This window comes from Macaca thibetana, chromosome 14 (genome assembly GCF_024542745.1).
Source record: "Macaca thibetana thibetana isolate TM-01 chromosome 14, ASM2454274v1, whole genome shotgun sequence".
Taxonomy (NCBI): domain Eukaryota; kingdom Metazoa; phylum Chordata; class Mammalia; order Primates; family Cercopithecidae; genus Macaca; species Macaca thibetana.
In genome coordinates, this window is record NC_065591.1 from 31,961,170 (window position 1) to 31,979,117 (window position 17,948).

The 17,948-nt window shown below is 37.0% G+C and overlaps 2 protein-coding genes across 6 annotated transcripts in view; one reads left to right on the forward strand and one right to left on the reverse strand.

Annotated features, from left to right (window-relative positions):
- Window positions 1–17,948, forward strand: part of CSTF3 (cleavage stimulation factor subunit 3) — a 710,177-nt gene that overhangs the window by 505,744 nt on the left and 186,485 nt on the right. The gene's annotated exons all lie outside the window — the stretch shown is intronic.
- Window positions 1–17,948, reverse strand: part of HIPK3 (homeodomain interacting protein kinase 3) — a 101,772-nt gene that overhangs the window by 64,342 nt on the left and 19,482 nt on the right. For 4 of the 5 annotated variants that reach the window (XM_050758762.1, XM_050758759.1, XM_050758760.1 and 1 more), the window contains exon 2: window positions 5,540–6,638. In XM_050758762.1, the coding sequence (XP_050614719.1) occupies window positions 5,540–6,636 (1,097 nt within the window). In that variant the 5' untranslated portion in view covers window positions 6,637–6,638. Of the gene's footprint in view, window positions 1–5,539; window positions 6,641–17,948 lie in introns of those variants that run through there. The other variant, XM_050758761.1, reaches the window with a different exon arrangement.

Genomic DNA, 17,948 nt, shown 5'->3' on the forward strand with positions numbered 1-17,948 from the left:
CACAGGTATGACATTGTAAACCACTTCATTTGGCTGGGCGCGGTGGCTCATGCCTGTAATCCCAGCACTTTGGGAAGCCGAGCTGGATGGATCATGAGGTCAGGAGATAGAGACTATCCTGGTTAACACGGTGAAACCCCGTCTCTACTAAAAATACAAAAAAATTAGCTGGGCGTGGTGGCAGGCACCTGTAGTCCCAGCTACTCGGGAGGCTGAGGCAAGAGAATGGTGTGAACCTGGGAGGCGGAGCCTGCAGTGAGCCGAGATTGTGCCACTGCACTCCAGCCTGGGTAACAGAGCGAGACTCCGTCTCGAAAAAAAGAAAACCATTTCAATTTAGAATTTCCTAATCTTCTATTAAAACTAAACTCAACTGACAACCTTGTATTTGTCTAATAAAGATTCCCAAACAACTAACTACTTTATGATATACAAAAGAAATTACCAACAATTTCATCCCAATGCTGAGCTTTTTTTAGGTTAAGAGTGGCTTAGTGAGAGAAAATGCTCAAGAACAGTCAACCTTGGCTCCTTCTCTGCTCTGCTCTCAAGGGTCATTCTGGGGTCATCTCTCCCCTAGAAGTCTTCCCTGCCCCTCAGATCAGGCTAAGTGCGCTCCTTTGGGTTCATGTATCACCCTGCACACATCTCTCCACCCTGGCATTTCTCGAAGCAAACTATTTTTCCCCTCCATTAAATGATGAAATCATTAATCAAATAAATTAATGAACATATATAAATCACCTTTGTATTCTTAGCACCTAGCACAGTACCAGCACCCAAAAAGGCCTAACAAAAGTTGTAAAGTTAAACTTACAGTGTGAATTTGAACCTGTCTGACTTATGTAAGTCCCAGTTTTCTCCTTATCAAAGAGTAATGCCACCCATTAACTAACTCATAGAGAAATGAGAAACAAACTAGAAAATATAACGAAAGGCACTTTGAAAAAATGATGCATTATATATACACAGTGTTTCATTATAAAGAACCCTATGTAAAATATTAGTTATTATTTTATGGATCTTCCTATGTAGCTTAATTTTGTTACAGAAACTTTGATACTTCTGGATCTAAGAAGGCATGAGAGGTAAGGATGCCACGAAAGAATAAATATGTCTAAATTAACTGTTTATCATTACATACCTTTTTGTTAACTATTACATGCAAAACAGCATTTTTTAAAACTCAATAGCAATTAAATTACTCAGTAGAGTAGCAAAGAATATAACTGCTACAGAGGTTATTTTTACAGCCCACTTTCCTGTCTCTGTGTTCTGAAATGACTCAGAATCACAGGCTAAAATTCTATATTAAAAAAAAAAAAAAAAGAAAAACAAATTCATGACCTGAATGTTGCCACCACACCTCATAAATACAGCACCTTCTGCGGCTAAAGCCTTTTATGCATTTAAGAGCCCTACGTGTTCTTGACAGAAACCATACTCAAGCAGCTGAATTTAGAACATGCTGACCTTAAGCAAATCAATGCCCTTAGCATGTACTTCTGGCTTGTATCACTGCAAGAGTTAGACAGCCTCACCATCTATAGTAGTCAACAATTTCTGGCCACTGTCCCCTGTCTATTTTAAGATATCCCTACTACACTTCTGTGTTGTACAAAGAAATAGAATAACACATAAACCTGTGTTTAAATACAAAGAGTTTACCTCAGAAATCAGGATATGTGCATTCCTACTGTGCTTTGCTCAAAAATATTTAATTTGGTTAGTTTCCACTTCCTGCTTTCATTTATGAAATAAAAAATATTTTAACAAAAATTGAAAAATCAAGTATAAGACACTTTAGTTTACTGCCTAATCAGATTTATAAGTAACCTAGTCATAAACTAGGCCAGAATTGTCAGGGTCCCAAATAAAGTACAAACAAATACTTAAAGAGAGTAATGGTATCTGCCATTTTCTTGCAAAATTACACTAGATATTAAAACAGTACGTCATTAAGGACTACAATATATTTTCACCGATATACCTTAATATTTATTAACTCTTCTAACGCTTGGATCTAAATGACATAAAATCTATTTTTAGTTTTTTATCCAGGCAACATCAACCAAAATGCCTGCACTAGTCTTTGTTTACAAATAAGAGCCTCTTGTTTTTCACTCTAAACCCAGAGCCTGTAATTTAGCATCGCAACTGTATAGCTTCAGAACATCAGGTAAATTATTTACCTGAAATTTATATATAAACACAAATTAGAAACTACTAAACTATTTAGTAATTACTCATAGATTTTCTTCATTCCTAATACAAAGGCTAGTATTTGTGCAAGGCCTAATGCTAGAAACCAGTATCATAAAATATTTAGCATTTTAGATTGCTTTTTAAGGGATTTCCTTTATTCCCTTGAAAGATTTGGTAAACCAATAGACATTCTCAAGTATTTAAAAAAAAAAAAAAAAAGACTTTTTTTTTACTCTAGTGGAAAAGATTTCAAATAAAGAAAATGAGGTAATTCTGATATGCAGAATAATGCAGGACCCAAATGAAGTGAAGTTATTTACTAGCAAGTGAACTAAATATAGAGCCCAAGCAGCTGAGGCCTGGGAGTTTATATAATATGCTAGCTCACTACTAAAAGCTCTCAAGACAGAATCCATAGAGTACCAAGGGAAAGAAAAAAACAAAAACTACTATTCTTCTAATACTGTTAAATAAGATTTTACAGTTTTTTTCCAGAAAAAAGCTAATCTCGTATATTGAAAAAAAATCTTTTGGGGAGCAGAGATACCTAGTAAATCTAATTATGTAGCAAGAGCTACTACCCTGCAACTACAGCAAATTTAAAATTTTAAATGATCTAAGAAGTTTTAATGGTATCTAGCACTCTACTACCAAAACCATACAATCAAGAATATACTAAGATATACAGCCAAAAGAATGAAAGTCTATCAAAGAGAGATCTACAATCCAGTGTTTAGTGCAGCACTATTCACAATAGGCAAGATTTGGAATGAACCTAAGTGTCCATCAACAAATGAATGGATGAGGAAAATGTTGTACATATATACACAATGGATACAAAGAATGAGATCCTGTCAATTGCAACAACTTGGATGGAACTAAAGGGCATTATGTTACCTGAAATAAGCCAGGCACAGAAAGACAAAACTTCACGATGTTCTCGCTCATATGTGGGAGCTAAAAATTAAAACAATTGAACTCATGGAGATAGACAGTAGAATGACGGTTACTGGAGTCTAGGAAGGGTGGTAGATGGGGGCCGGGAGTAGGGATGGTTAACGGGTACAAATATATAGTTAGAATGAACAATATGTAGTATTTGATAGCACACCAGAGTGACCATAGTCAACAATAATTTATTGTACATTTAAAAATAAGTAAAGGAGTCTAATTGGAATGTTTGTAACACAAAGAAATGACAAATGCTTGAAGGAATGGATAGTCCATTTACCCTGATGTGATTATTATGCACTGCATGCCTATATAAAATATCTCATATACCCCATAAATATATATATACTTACTATGGACCCATAGAAATAAAAATAATGTTTTAAAAAAGAATATACTAAAGGTATATCAGGCTATTATTTCTAATTCCTAATACATACTTTATTTTTTTTTAAGAGAGTCTCACTCTGTCACTCAGGCTGGAGTGCAGTGGCATTATCATAGCTCACTGCAGCCTCTAACACCTGGGTTCAAGGGATCCTCCTATGTCAGCCTCTTGAATAGCTAAGACTACAGGTATTTCCCACCATTCCTGGCTCATTATTTTTTTCTTTTTTTGGAGAGGCAGGGTTTTGCTCTGTTGCCCAGGCTGATCTTCATCTCTTGACCTAAAGTGATCCTCCCACTTCCCAAAGTGCTAGGACTACAGGTGTGAGCCACTAAACCCAGCTCTAATACATGTTTTAATAAGCTTTACTAACACTAAGTGACATAAATGGGCAATTCCTTCTGATAACCTACTAGTAGGACATATATTTAGAGTTGATTTGTGTAGGAGCTAATTAATTTCTCCTTTATTTTGTACTGGGCACTATAGCATATACTTGCAAGAAGGGTAATTAGGTACAGTGCAAAGGTAAATGCAGTATCAGAAAATACACCTTGTTGGGTCTACATTTATATGCCCCATGTTCTAAGCATTTCTAACTATAAACTGCATGAATGACCAATACTGGCAGATACTGTATTTGTCTATATTTTATGGCAGGTCCATCATGTTGGAGCTCATAGGGCTGTAGCATATACCAATAACAAATTCATTCAGGCTTATATGAAAATAATTTATGCTCAAAGTTATCAAACTATGAATTCAAAGCCATTTTACACTCCAGAATGAGTTTTCAGTATTCTGAATCTTGGTAATCACTAGTTAGCCCCTCATACTATCTATTGTACGTCAGGCTAGTGTTACATTGTAGCATGTTATCAATACTTTAAATGGGCATTATTTTCTTCTTTAACTTCCCCCCAGAACCAAGACCAAAATAGCATTATCCATAGCATATATGTGGATAGAACATAATAAAACTGGTTATGATCAGGTGACCTAAAGAGTCACGGGAAGGAAAAGAAATATATTTGCGTTTTGTTTTGTTTTTTGAGATGGAGTTTCACTCTTGTGGCCCAGGCTGGAGTGCAATGGCGCAATCTCAGCTCACTGCAACCTTCACCTCACCTCCTGGGTTCCAGCGAGTCTCCTGCCTCAGCCTCCCAAGTTGCTGGGATTACAGATGCCCGCCACCACGCCCACCTAATTTGTGTTTAGTAGAGATGGGGGTTTCGCCATGTTGGCCAGGCTGGTCTTGAACTCCTGACCTCAGGTGATCCACCTGCCTCAGCCTCCCCAAGTGCTGGGATTACAGGCATGAGCCAACGCACCTGGCTTTATATCTGAATCTTAAAAGCATTAATCAGAATAACTTTCTGAATTCTTATACAGGTTGAGCATCCCAAATCCAAAAATCTGAAACTTTTTGGGCATTGACATGACACTCAAAGGAAACAAATTTTCAGATTTACGGGTGCTTAACTAGTTGACAGTGCAAATATTCCAAAATCCAGAAAAATCTGAAATCCAAAACACTTCTAGCCCCAAGAGTTTCAGATAAGCGCTACTCAAACCTGTATATAATTTTTCTAAATATTCAGTTACATACGATTATGTCTTTAATAAACTATTTCTCTCAAGTACTGAAATGCCCAATGATATACACAAAAATTACTGTAAATACTTTCCAACATTTAAAGGCCTCTGTTTGATCATTATTAATCACCTATCATTCCTTCAAATCTTCCATTAAAAATAAAAATAAGCAGATGTCTTTGGCATGGAACTTTGCAGTGGAGATTTCTATCCTGTTTGGGTAGATTTTATGTCTTGATTTTTTAAATCTCTTTAAAACAAACCTAAATTGATCTTCTCTTGATTTCCTTTTTAAACTGAAGCAATCTCTTTTACCACAAACACACACAAAATTATTTCATTTGGCAGAAATTTAACATTTATTAATAAACAACCAAAAAGTATGGAGTTGTTACCTACCTGTAGTACCGAGATTGTAGATACGTTGAACAAACAGTCTTTGATACATGACTGGCCGACCCAAAGTCTATTACTTTAACCCTGTAAGGCTGCCGAACAGGATCCACCAACATAATATTCTCTGGCTTGAGATCAGCATGAATTAAACCAAGACTTTTCAATTTTTTCAGTGCAGTGGTCACTTGCTGAAGAATGGGCCGAATCACTTTTAGTGGCAGGGGACTAAATTTATTTTGTTTCAGAAAGTCATACAAGTTTTGTTCCAGCATCTCAAAAACTAAACAAGTATGGTTACGGTGCTGAAAGCATTCATAAGCTCGTACAAAGTTATATTCATCAGCATTTTCAGTACTGAGCCTTGCTAATATGCTCACTTCTATTTGACCTTGACGAGCATAAGAAGGATGATTTTTCAAAATTTTGATTGCTACAATTTCATTTGTCCCTCTTTTCCAGCATTTAACTACCTGGCCAAAGGTGCCTCGACCAAGAAAATCAAGGACTTCATAAGTATTTTTCATGGAGCATAAGACTTCATGCTGCACTAACTGATAGTCACCTTCTCCAGTGGTACAATTCTGTTTTGATCCTGTGGTAGTTGTCACAACTGTCACTGGATTTCCCATGTTGGTTTGCAACATTGCAGGAAGTATGGACAATTCATCGACAATCTGCATTGCGCTGCTATGATTATCCAACTCCTCACTCTTGCGCTTCAATCCACATCGCTGGGGGCCTTCTAGGAAATGCAATCTGTTTCGCCACGCCCCAATCTGAGGTGCTTGCACTTGAGCTTGCTGAGCCTGAGCTGCTATGACCTTTGTAGCACCTGCAGTGTTTTTCAAAACAACAGCACTTGTCTGCAATGAAAAGTTGTGTCCTCGAGGTCTATTAAATGGTATCTTTGTCTGAAAAGCACTACCCTTAGTGGGAGGATGAGAATTTCCAAAGTTTCTACCATTCACATAGGTCCGTGGATAGTTTCTTTCCTGGAATATACAACTGCTTGGCTCTACTTTGAGTTTCTTCACACTACAAAAGGCACTTGACTGAGTTTGATAAACATATGGTGGATAGACCAAGACTTGTGAGGCCATACCTGCAAAAAAAAAAAAAAGAAAAGAAAAAAAAAGGAAAGAAGAAATATTAATGTCAACAATTTTTTTTTCAATTTTAAATCTCAGGAAGAAAACTCTTAAGGGTCAAATTCACAATTTGTAAAACAGTAATTAATTCCCACTAAGACGCTTTTTTCCCTTGGAGAAGATAACTGTCTTTTTAATATCTCCATTTCAGTTAATTGGTGCTTCAGATATTCTGAGTATTGCATAAAAAGTCTAAGAATAAAGAATCAAGTGCATTTTATTAAATATTTACTGAGAAGCTGAAATGGCCAATACGCCCTAGAAACGGTGCCAACATTTTCCCTCAAAAGAAAAGTGTAGATCCCTGTAATCCCAGCACTTTGAGAGGCTGAGGCAGTTGGATCACTTGAGGTCAGGAGTTCGAGACCAGCCTGGCCAACATAGTGAAGAAACCCCAACTCTACTAATAATACAAAAATTAGCTGGGTGTGGTGGTGCATGCCTGGGGTCCCAGCTACTTGGGAGGCTGAGGCAGGAGAATCGCTTGAACCCGGGAGGCAGAGGTTGCAGTGAGCCGAGATTGCACCACTGCACTTCAGCCTGTGAAACAGAGCAAAACTCTGCCTCAAAAAAAAAAGTACAGATCCTTTAACTGTACACATTTGACAAAAGTAAAACACTATATTACCAAATTAAAATGTATGTACCAATGACAAGAAAAGAAAATATGCATTACATAAACATAGTTTATAGCCATATTTCTTAAACCTAAAGCCCAAGAATTGCCTCAGGAGGAAAAAAAAAATCTATGTCTGCTTTAACTATATATATATTATATACATTATATATGTGTGTATATATTATATATGTATATATGTGTATATGTGTATATATGCTATATAATAAATATATATGTACATATAGTATAAATATGTATATACAATATATATGTTTATGATATATATGTAAATGTGTGCATATGTATGTGTATATATTATAACGTATGTATATATTATATATATGTCTCAAAAAATATATTTTTTTTGAGACAGAGTTTCGCTCTTGTCGCCCAGGCTAGAGTGCAATGGTACAATCTCAGCTCACTGTAACCTTGGCCTCCTGGGTTCAAGCGATTCTCCTGCCTTAGCCTCCCGAGTAAATGTGATTATAGGCATGTGCCACCATGCCTAATTTTTTTATTTTTAGTAGAGATGGAGTTTCACCATGTTGGCCAGGCTGGTCTTGAACTCCTTATCTCAGGTGACCCACCTGCGTCGGCCTCCCAAAGTGCTGGGATTATAGGCGTGAGCCACCACGCCCCGCCTATGGCAGGGATTTTAAATAAAATTAGGGTGCCCCATTTCACGAATAGCTGATCCTACATTCTATTTACTAAATATATTATCCTTTGATCTTAAAAAGCATTAGATTACAAAGACAAGTTAATGACTTTCTACCCAGTAATATTCATGTTCCCATTTTTCTCAATTTGTACTTTATTATATGGATATTCCCTTTGAACTTCCTCCAACTAATATTGGAAAATATTTGAAATTTTCAAAGCATATTTTCAAATCAAATTTCAAATCATATTTGAAAAACAGATTTAAAATCATTCTAAAGTTCTCAAGGACTAAATGACATTCTATTTATTTTATGCCTGCATCCAAAAAGGATGTGATTTATTGAGGGTGAAATAGCCAACATTCTTACCACACAACCATTAAGTGTTTAATTATTTTATAAACATTATTTGATTCAGATATAACATAGATACGAAAGAGAATTCAGTTTTATTCTGGCATACTTAATGTTCTCCCCTCTGACCTTATTTTACCAACTTAGAATTTATAAAATATGAAATCCACCTAGCAACTGCTGACCTATCTATAGGAACTCAAAACATATATACACATAAGAATGAATCCTCAGTACCATAGCTAGAAAAACTGATAATTACACAGGTGTTAGATCTGCCTTCCATCTACCTGGTCTGCCACAACAATATATAATAAATGTGTACATCAAAACCACCATTTGATAGAATCATCACTTTAAGTAATACTCCATGTTTTCTACTTGTACAAAATTACCTTGGTAATTTTCCTAATGGTAAAATCCTAATACAAATGATCAAGTGTAAAAATAAGCTGAGAAGCCAGATACAGGAACTTTGCATTATGTTCTCTTAGTGCTTTTCTGCACATCTACCCTTTCTTCTTTTAACAAGGTCTCACCTAGGCTGCAGCGCAGTGGCACAATCATAGCTCACTGCAGCCTCCAACTCCTGGCCTCAAGTGATCCTCTCATCTCAAGCTCCCAAAATGCTGGGATTACAGGCATGAGCCACTGCACCCAGATTCACATCTACTATTGAACACTTTAAAAACTCTTTTAGATTTCAATCAAAGTAAAATGATATATCCTTGCTGAAGCCTTTCCTGAAACATATAAACTCACCCTCCAGGCAGGGGTGAGCAATCAGTGCTCTCACAGTAGTTCCTAAATTCTTCTCATTTTGCGATTACATTTCATTATATTGTAATTGTCAGTGTATATATCTGTCTTTCACACTAGATCTAAAGCAAAGTGCCAAGGATATAGAGTTGGTGTTCAATAAATGTTGGTTCGTTGGTTGGTTGAAATATCTTCATTTTCTACAATTTAAAAATCTGTATTATATTAACTATGTGGTCTCCTACTCTTGTAACAAATCACAAACATCAGTTCTTTAACTCAGAATCCACAGATTACCATCACAATCTGTAATATCTGTATTAAAAATAAGAGCAACTACCTACTGAGCACTTACTAGGCAACGGTTTAACACTTTATTTACAATATTTTATCTAATCATAGCAATATCTTTCCAATTTGCTTTTAAGAAAACTAAAGTTGGCCAGGCACAGTGGCTCATGCCTATAAATCCCAGCACTTTGGGAGGCCAAGGTGGGCGGATCACGAGGTCAGGAGTTCGAGACCAGCCTGGCCAACGTGGTGAAACCCCATCTCTACTAAAAATACAAAAATCAGCCAGGCGTGGTGGTGCACACATATAATCCTAGCTACTGGAGAGGCTGAGGCACAAGAATCGCTTGAACCCAGGAGGCAGAGGTTGCAGTGAGCCAAGATCATGCCACTGCACTCCAGCCTGGGCAACAGAGCGAGGCTCTGTCTCCAAAATAAAAAAAAAAAAAAAAAAAAAGAAAACTGAAGTTTACGAAGACTAGGTAACTGGCCCATAGTCAATAGCTAAGGCATGGTAAAGGGAACAAGTAAATGCACGGCCTTTCAGATAAAAGGTGTAAATTTATACCTCCTTCAGCTTTCTTGTGCACAATCTACCACATTCCTAATTTGACTTGACCTTAATAAATCTGCTACAAAACCTTACTATACAAATTAATACTTGATGTTCACTCTGTAAGAGAAAATCATAAATTGAAATTCTGGAGTTCCACCAGGCGCAGTGGCTCATGCCTATAATCTGAGCACTTTGGGAGTCCAAGGCGGGCGGATCACAAGGTCAGGAGATCGAGACCATCCTAGCTAACACAGTGAAACCCCGTCTCCACCAAAAAAACAAAAAATCAGCTGGGCGTAGTGGCAGGCACCTGTAGTCCCAGCTACTCAGGAGGCTGAGGCAGGAGAATGGCGTGAACCCAGGAGGCAGAGGCTGCAATGAGCTGAGATCACACCACTGCACTCCAGCCTGGGCGACAGAGCGAGACTCTGTCTCAAAAAAAAAAAAAAAAAAAAAAAAGAAAAGAAAAGAAAAAAAAAGCAATTCTGGAGTTCCAAACCATCTCATTGGCATCTACTGACATCTATTCCATACCTTTACTCAGAAGAGATCTTGAAACTCCATCAACTGATCGTTCTTTTAATGAAGAAAAACCACACTGAAAACTGCTAAATGTATCAAACTCATCCATTAAGGCACTTTTGTGAGGCTTCAAATCCTATCTGCAATAGTTTTTCTAAGAGACTAGGTCTTACTGTATTGCCCACTCTGGTCTTGAACTCCTGTTCTCAAATGATCCTCATACCTCAGCCTCCCAAGTAATCTCAAATAGATTATAGGTTCTAGCCACTGCACCCTGCTCGACAATTTAACATTGCCATGATTCTCCTAATTTACAAACCACTTCTGTAACCCATACCCATAGACTCAGAAAAAGAGATGATTAAATTCACAGATAATTTTTTTTTTTTTTGGAGACAGTCTCGTTCTGTTGCCCAGGCTGGAGTACAGTGGCGTGATCACGGCTCACTGCAACTTCCACCTTCCAAGTTCAAGCAATTCTCCTGCCTCAGCCTCCCGAGTAGCTGGGATTACAGGCACCCGCCATCACGCCTGGCTAATTTTTGTATTTTTAGTAGAGACAGAGTTTCGTCATGTTGGCCAGGCTGGTCTCAAACTCCTGGCCTCAAGTAATCCACCCACCTTGGCCTCCCAAAGTGCTGAGATTACAGGCATGAGCCACCGCACCCAGCCCAATTTTTTTTTTTTTTTTTTTTTGAGACGGAGTCTTTGTTGCCCAGACTAAAGTGCAATGGCACAAACATGGCTCGCTGCAGCTTCGACCTCCTGAGCTCAAATGAGCCTCCCACCTCAGCCACCCAAGTAGCTGAGACCACAAATATGTGCTACCATGCCCAACTAATTTTTAAATTTTGTAGAGATGGGGTCTTGCCATATTGCCCAGGCTGGTCTCGAACTCCTGGGTTCAAGCAATTCTCCTCCTGACTTGGCCTCCCAAAGTGCTGGAATTACAGACATAAGCCACTGAGCTCGGCCAACAGATAAATTTTAAAACAGCTATTCTATACTTGTGGATTTAAAGGAAAGCATGAACATAAATAGGAGAGACATGAAAAATATAGAAGAACACTGTACACCATACATACACAGATAGTGGGAAGGCAATCTGGCAGTATTTAACAAAATTGCAAATGAACATACCCTCTGACCTAGAAATGTAGGCAACTCAGACACTGTACAAGAATATTCACTGCAGCACTGTGTAAAGCAACCTAATACTGTAAATAACCTACATATCCATCAAAAGGTACTAAACAGACCTTGACACATGGACCAATTTAAAAAGAATGAAAACAATTTATTTGCCTTGTTATTGACCTGATTCTGAAGATAACACTGCTACCTGAAAAAAAAGCAAGATTTCAAAAAATGTGTACTTTACAACAGATATTACCATGTGTGTTGAGGAATTATATGCATATATTTGCATATGCACTGAATATCCCACATAAAGAAACTGAGGGTTTCTTTGCCTTGGTGAAGAGTAACAATACTGGCAGCAATGAAAATAATTACTTTTCACTGTACATCCTTTACTACATACATGTATCACCTGTTCAAAGAAAGTTTTTTAATCATCTGTGGAACCTATTAAAACATATATATTTAAAAATAAAATAATCTGGGATTTGCTTTGAAATAATATAGAAGAGGAAAAAGTGGATGGGGATATGGATAAAATGAAATGAGTCATAAACTGTTACTTATAGAAGCTTGATGATGGGTATATTGGGGTTCATTATGCTATCCTGTCTACTTTTGAATACGTTTATATTTTTCCTTAATAAAAAGTTAAGTAAGGGCCAAGCATAGTGGCTCACACCTATAATCCCAGCACTTTGGGACACCAAGGCAGGTCGATCATTTGAGGTCAGAGTTCAAGACAAGCCTGACCAACATAGTGAAACCCTGACTCTACTAAAAATACAAAAATTAGCCAGGTGTGGTGGCACACACCTGTAATCCCAGCTACTCGTGAGGCTGAGGCAGGAGAATCGCTTGAACCCAGGAGGTGGAGGTTACAGTGAGCCGAGATCGTGTCACTGCACTCCAGCCTGGGCAACAGAGCAAGACTCTGCCTTAAAAAAAAAAAAAAAAAAAAAAGGCTAAATAAGTAAATATACACATAAAACTCTAATCAGAAAGATTTTGATTCAGTAGGTCTGTGATAAGGTCCAGGCATCTGAAAGTGTACAAGCTCCCAGGGTCATGTAGAGTCACGCTAAAATCTGAGAACCAATGACCTCATCCATACAAAAACCACAGGCAAACTCAAGTCCTACCAAATCAGGGCCCCCAAGTCTGAAAAAACAGGATGAAGTGCCAGGGAATCAGATCAATGCACATCACTCTAGGCTAATTCACGCCGTGTTAAATTGTGGGAACAGCTGATAAATGACAGAGAAATTTTTAAAACTGCTGCAATTTCTGGATCCTGCCATTCCTAGCTTTTCTTTCCCAACATGCCAAGCTGGAAGGCAATCAATCAACCCAAGGCTCCAACCAGGGCGGACTAAATGAAACTTAGACAAAGTATCATTATCCCTCACCAGCCAATTCTCAACCACTGTGCTCTGTGAACCCATCTCAAAAGGGACTTTAGAAAATAAACACAGATCGAGAGGCTGAGGCAGGAGAATGGCGAAAACCAGGGAGGCGGAGCTTGCAGTGAGCTGAGATCCAGCCACTACACTCCAGCCTGGGCAACAGAGCGAGACTCTGTCTCAAAAAAAAAAAAAAAAAGAAAAGAAAATAAACACAGATAGAAATATCAAGCAATTTATAGTTCATCAGAAGGCATAGGTGGTGGTGCTGGAGACAAGTATAAAAGACCATACAACCTACAAATTACTTATTAACTTGACCACTGTGACTTCCTGATATATCCAGGTAATTAACTCTTTTCCTTCTCCTACCCTCCATCAGATAGACTCATGACTTGTTATATCTGCTGTTTATGGATTTTACAAAGTACTATATTCCCAGGAGCTACTGAAGCCCATAGTCCAAAATATTTTTTAGTATAATACTATTTCCTATTTTTCATTACAATATATACTGTGTTGTCCTCCGCGGCTATATTATTCATGACTTTGCCAATTGTTCTTATCAACTAAGAAACGATGTTTTGAAATACTACCCCTTTGTGAGCTGGAGCTCCCCATAAAATATTACTCAGAGGATAGTGAAGACTCCTATTAGAGCAACCATTACACTTTCATTCCTTAGAATTAATAATTTCAGGTTCTTTAATCTACTATGGTCTGAATGCTTGTGTCCCCGCCCCTGCCCCTCGGCTCCCCCAGAATTTGTATGTTGAAACTTAACCCCCAAAAGAGATGGTATTAAGAGGTGGGACCTTTGGGAGCTGTAGATCATGAGGGCTCTATCCTCATGAATGGGATTAGTGCTCTTTTACATAAAAGAGGCCTGAGGCAGCTTGTTCACCCCTTCTACCATATAAGGACACAGCAAAAGGGCACCATCTTTGAAGGTGGAGAAAGTGAGCCCTCACCAGACACCAAATCTGCTGGCACCTTGATCTTGAACTCCAGAGCTGTGAGCAATAAGGTTATGCTCTTTATAAATTACCCAGTCTTAGGGATTTTATTATTGCAGCCCAAATGGACTAACATATAGATCTTATTTTTCCAATCCTCTAACAAACTTTAAGTCTCATCTGAACTACTCGATCCAAATTGTTCACCAAACCAGCAATGTAATCAATATTGACACCCATAGTCGTAAGTCTGATCATTGCTAACCATAGTGGGCTGTTTCCATCTTTTTTTACTACACATAATATTAGCCCTTCTGAAAAGGGAGAGAGAAAACAGAAACAGAAATCTTTTACCAAGTTATATTCAATTTATTTGCCAATATGAAATTTCTGAATTATTTTTGACCAAACTTATACACACCCCAAATGTAACAGGGTTCTTCTTCTTTTTTTTTTTTTTTTTTTGAACAAAGAGTCTCCCTCTGTCGCCTATGCTGGAGTGCTGGAAGGCAGTAACGTTATCACAACTCACTGCAACCTCCGCCTCCCCGGGTTCAAGTGATTCTCGTGCCTCAGCCTCCCAAGTTGCTGGGATTACAGGCATACACCACCATGTCCGGCTAATTTCTGTATTTTTAGTAGAGATGAGGTTTCACCATGTTAGCCAGGTTGGTCTCAAATTCCTGGCCTCAAGTCATCCAACCACCTCAACCTCTCAAGTGTTGGGATTACAAGCACGAGCCACCACACCTGACTGGGTTCTTCTTTTAAATGTACTTTGATATCACAAGTAAATTTAATAAAAGGCAATAATGCCTTGCACTCTCCTTACTCAATTTACTACTTCTATCTGTTCAAATCTCCATTTTAAAAATCTTTTCCTTTTTAAAAATTGTGGTAAAAAATAAATAAAATTTACTGTCTTAAATCATTTTAAGTGTATTGTTCAGTGACATTAAGTACAAGGAGCGTGCTAAAAAACAAAGAAACCAGCAACACCAAGAAACACAAGTAGGTGCTTCTTGACCAACTACCAAGTCCCTCTCCTATTCTTTCTTTGGCCTTTACATGGACCCAGTTATCTCTCGCGGTCTTCTCTTTCCTCCCTTATCTCAATCAAACCCTGAGATATGAGTTTATGCTCCTATAAATAGTCCTTCACATTCTGTCCTCAAAATACTGTCCTTCTTTTCCTTTGACCTATCATCTCTTCCTGATTATGTCCCACCACAGACTCAGAATATTTTTGGCTAAATTATAGTTCCTCTTTCTAATAAAATTATAGATTGAAAATTAACACTTTTCTTACATAGCACAAAAGGTATTCATAAAGATTTATAATTTTTTTCTCTTAGTTTAAAATTAGTTACATTTTTAACAAATTAATCATCAACCTCTGACAGAAAGGAAAGGTTTTCTTTAAAGATGTAAAAAGCACACATTCTAAGAGGGAAAACATGACAAATTTGATTTTATTAAAATTTAAAACTTTCATTCATCAAATGATACCTGAAATAAAGATAAGCCACTGACATAGAGAAGTTATTTGCAATACACGTAACTGAGAAAAGATCTAAAGAAGTCATATTATGTTTGGTAAAACTGAGGAGACAAATGGACAGAAGATATAAACAGACAATTCACAGACAGGAAATACATGCCAAGTCTTATTTTAAAAACTTATCAACCTCACTAGCAAGGAAAATGCAAACTAAAACCACACAGAAGATATAAACAGACAATTCACATAAAAGAAATACAAGCCAAGTCTTATTTTAAAAAATTATCAACCTCACTAGTAAGAAGGAAAACGCAAATTAAAACCACAGTAAGATGCCATTTTATAGCTATCAAACTGGTAAAAAGAAGTAGGACAACACCCACTGTTGAAGAATAGGGCAACAGAGTATATATACTAGGGTAAGAAGTACAATTACTTTTGAGGGCAAAGCTGAAAATGGACATACTCTATAATCCAGCAATTCTTCTCCCAGGTGTATATCCCATCTAGAGAAACTCTCACAAATATGCACAAAGAAACGGTAAATTAGTGTTCATTGCAGCACTACATATACATATATGTAGTATCAAAATTTCAGAATAATCTAATCATCAGAAAAGGACTGGATATTGTGGCTTAGTCATAAAATACAAAGCATGTAATACAAGTGTGGCTCATATCACAATTATTATATATTTATGTACCACAAAAAAAGGAAACATACCAATTGTTAGGGCAAGACATCATTGATTTTGAGATGCATCCGAGTTTCAAAGATGTTAAAATGTTGGAAGGAAATGTGCTAGAACTGAAGTGCAGCAAAATGAATTAACTGAAATTACATACATCGATGTACATAAATCTGAAAACAATATAGAACAAAAAAAGTTGCAGAAGAGCATGCATCATTTATTATAAAGTTAATAGAAGACAAAACTATACCATGTTTTATATGTGATAAAGGTATAAAAACATGCATGAAAATGACAGACATGTCAAGGAAGAAAAGAGAAGGAAGGGACCTCAAATTTATTTTGCACACTGAATGACAGCTGCATAGGAAGTGATTCTATTACTCCCTATACTTTCATAGCCTGAGTTTACATGAATTTTTAAATAAAGGTAAAAAAATATATCAGAGAATAGGAATAACCTATTTTAGTAATTGTTTATTTTTAAATTACAAAAATACAGCCCTGGCGCAGTGATTCACACCTGTAATCCCAGCACTTTGGGAGACTGAGGCGGATGAATCATTTGAGGTCAGGAGTTTGAGACCAGCCTGGCCAACATGATGAAACCCCGCCTCTACTAAAAATACAAAAATTACCTGAGTGTGGTGGTGCACGCCTGTAATTCAGCTACTTGAGAAGCTCAGGCATGAGAATCACTTGAACCCGGGAGGCAGGGGTTGTAGTGAGCCGAGATCACGCCACTGCACTCCAGCCTGGGCAACAGGTGAGACTCTAACTCCAAAAAAAGTAAGAATAATAAAATAAAATAAAATAAAATTACAAAAATATGACCATTTTAGATATATTTTATTAACATAACCAATCAGCCATACCTTATTTCATTCAGTTGGTAACCATACCAATTTGGTAACCACACCAAAGTGAAGCAGTCACCTGTTAAGTCCATACAAGCCTAAAATATTTGCCATGTACCCCAAGAAACTAGCTAGAATCTATCTCAGATATGAAATTGATTGTATATAAACTATACATAATGAATATCCAGAAGTTATTTCATAACATTATTTACCATATTAACATTTAAAGTATTATTTATTCATAGACTCTATCTCAAAAATAAGAAAAATTCAAATTGAGGAACAGTCTACAAAATAATGGCAGTATTCTTCAAAATGTCAGTGACAAATCAACATAAAGACTGAGGAAGTTTTCATATCACAGATTAAACTAAAGAGATACAACAACTGAACAGTCTTTATGCAATTAGAGGTAAAGGGACATCATGCTTGCAACTTACTTGCAAAAAGTTCAGATAAAAACATAACATAGATATAGAGAAAAAAAGGTAAAAGCAAATGCAGTAAAATGTTAACATTTGAATAATCTAGGTGAAAAATACACAGGAATTCTTTGTATTATTCTTGCAACTTTTCTGTAGGTCTGAATATTTGTCAAAGGATAAGTTAAACAGAAAACAAGAACGAGGGACAGGTATAAAACAATGTCTTTATTGAACAAGACTCTTCTTCAAGGGTCACTAACTTGTGGATGAACAGCCAAATGTGGTAGGCGTGGCCCAGAGCACCTAAAGTCTAGAATTGCCAGGCATATGAAGAGTCCCTGCGATCATCTGCCAGCATTAATTTTAAAAGTAATCATAAGCAGTGAGGGCAAATTTCTTCACTTAAAAGTATTACTTAATTCATAACAGTTTTTAAAGTTGTTGGCCATTATATAACTTCTTCAATCAATAAAGACTAAAAGTAGAATTTCATTATGTGATCCAATAAATTCTGACAATTA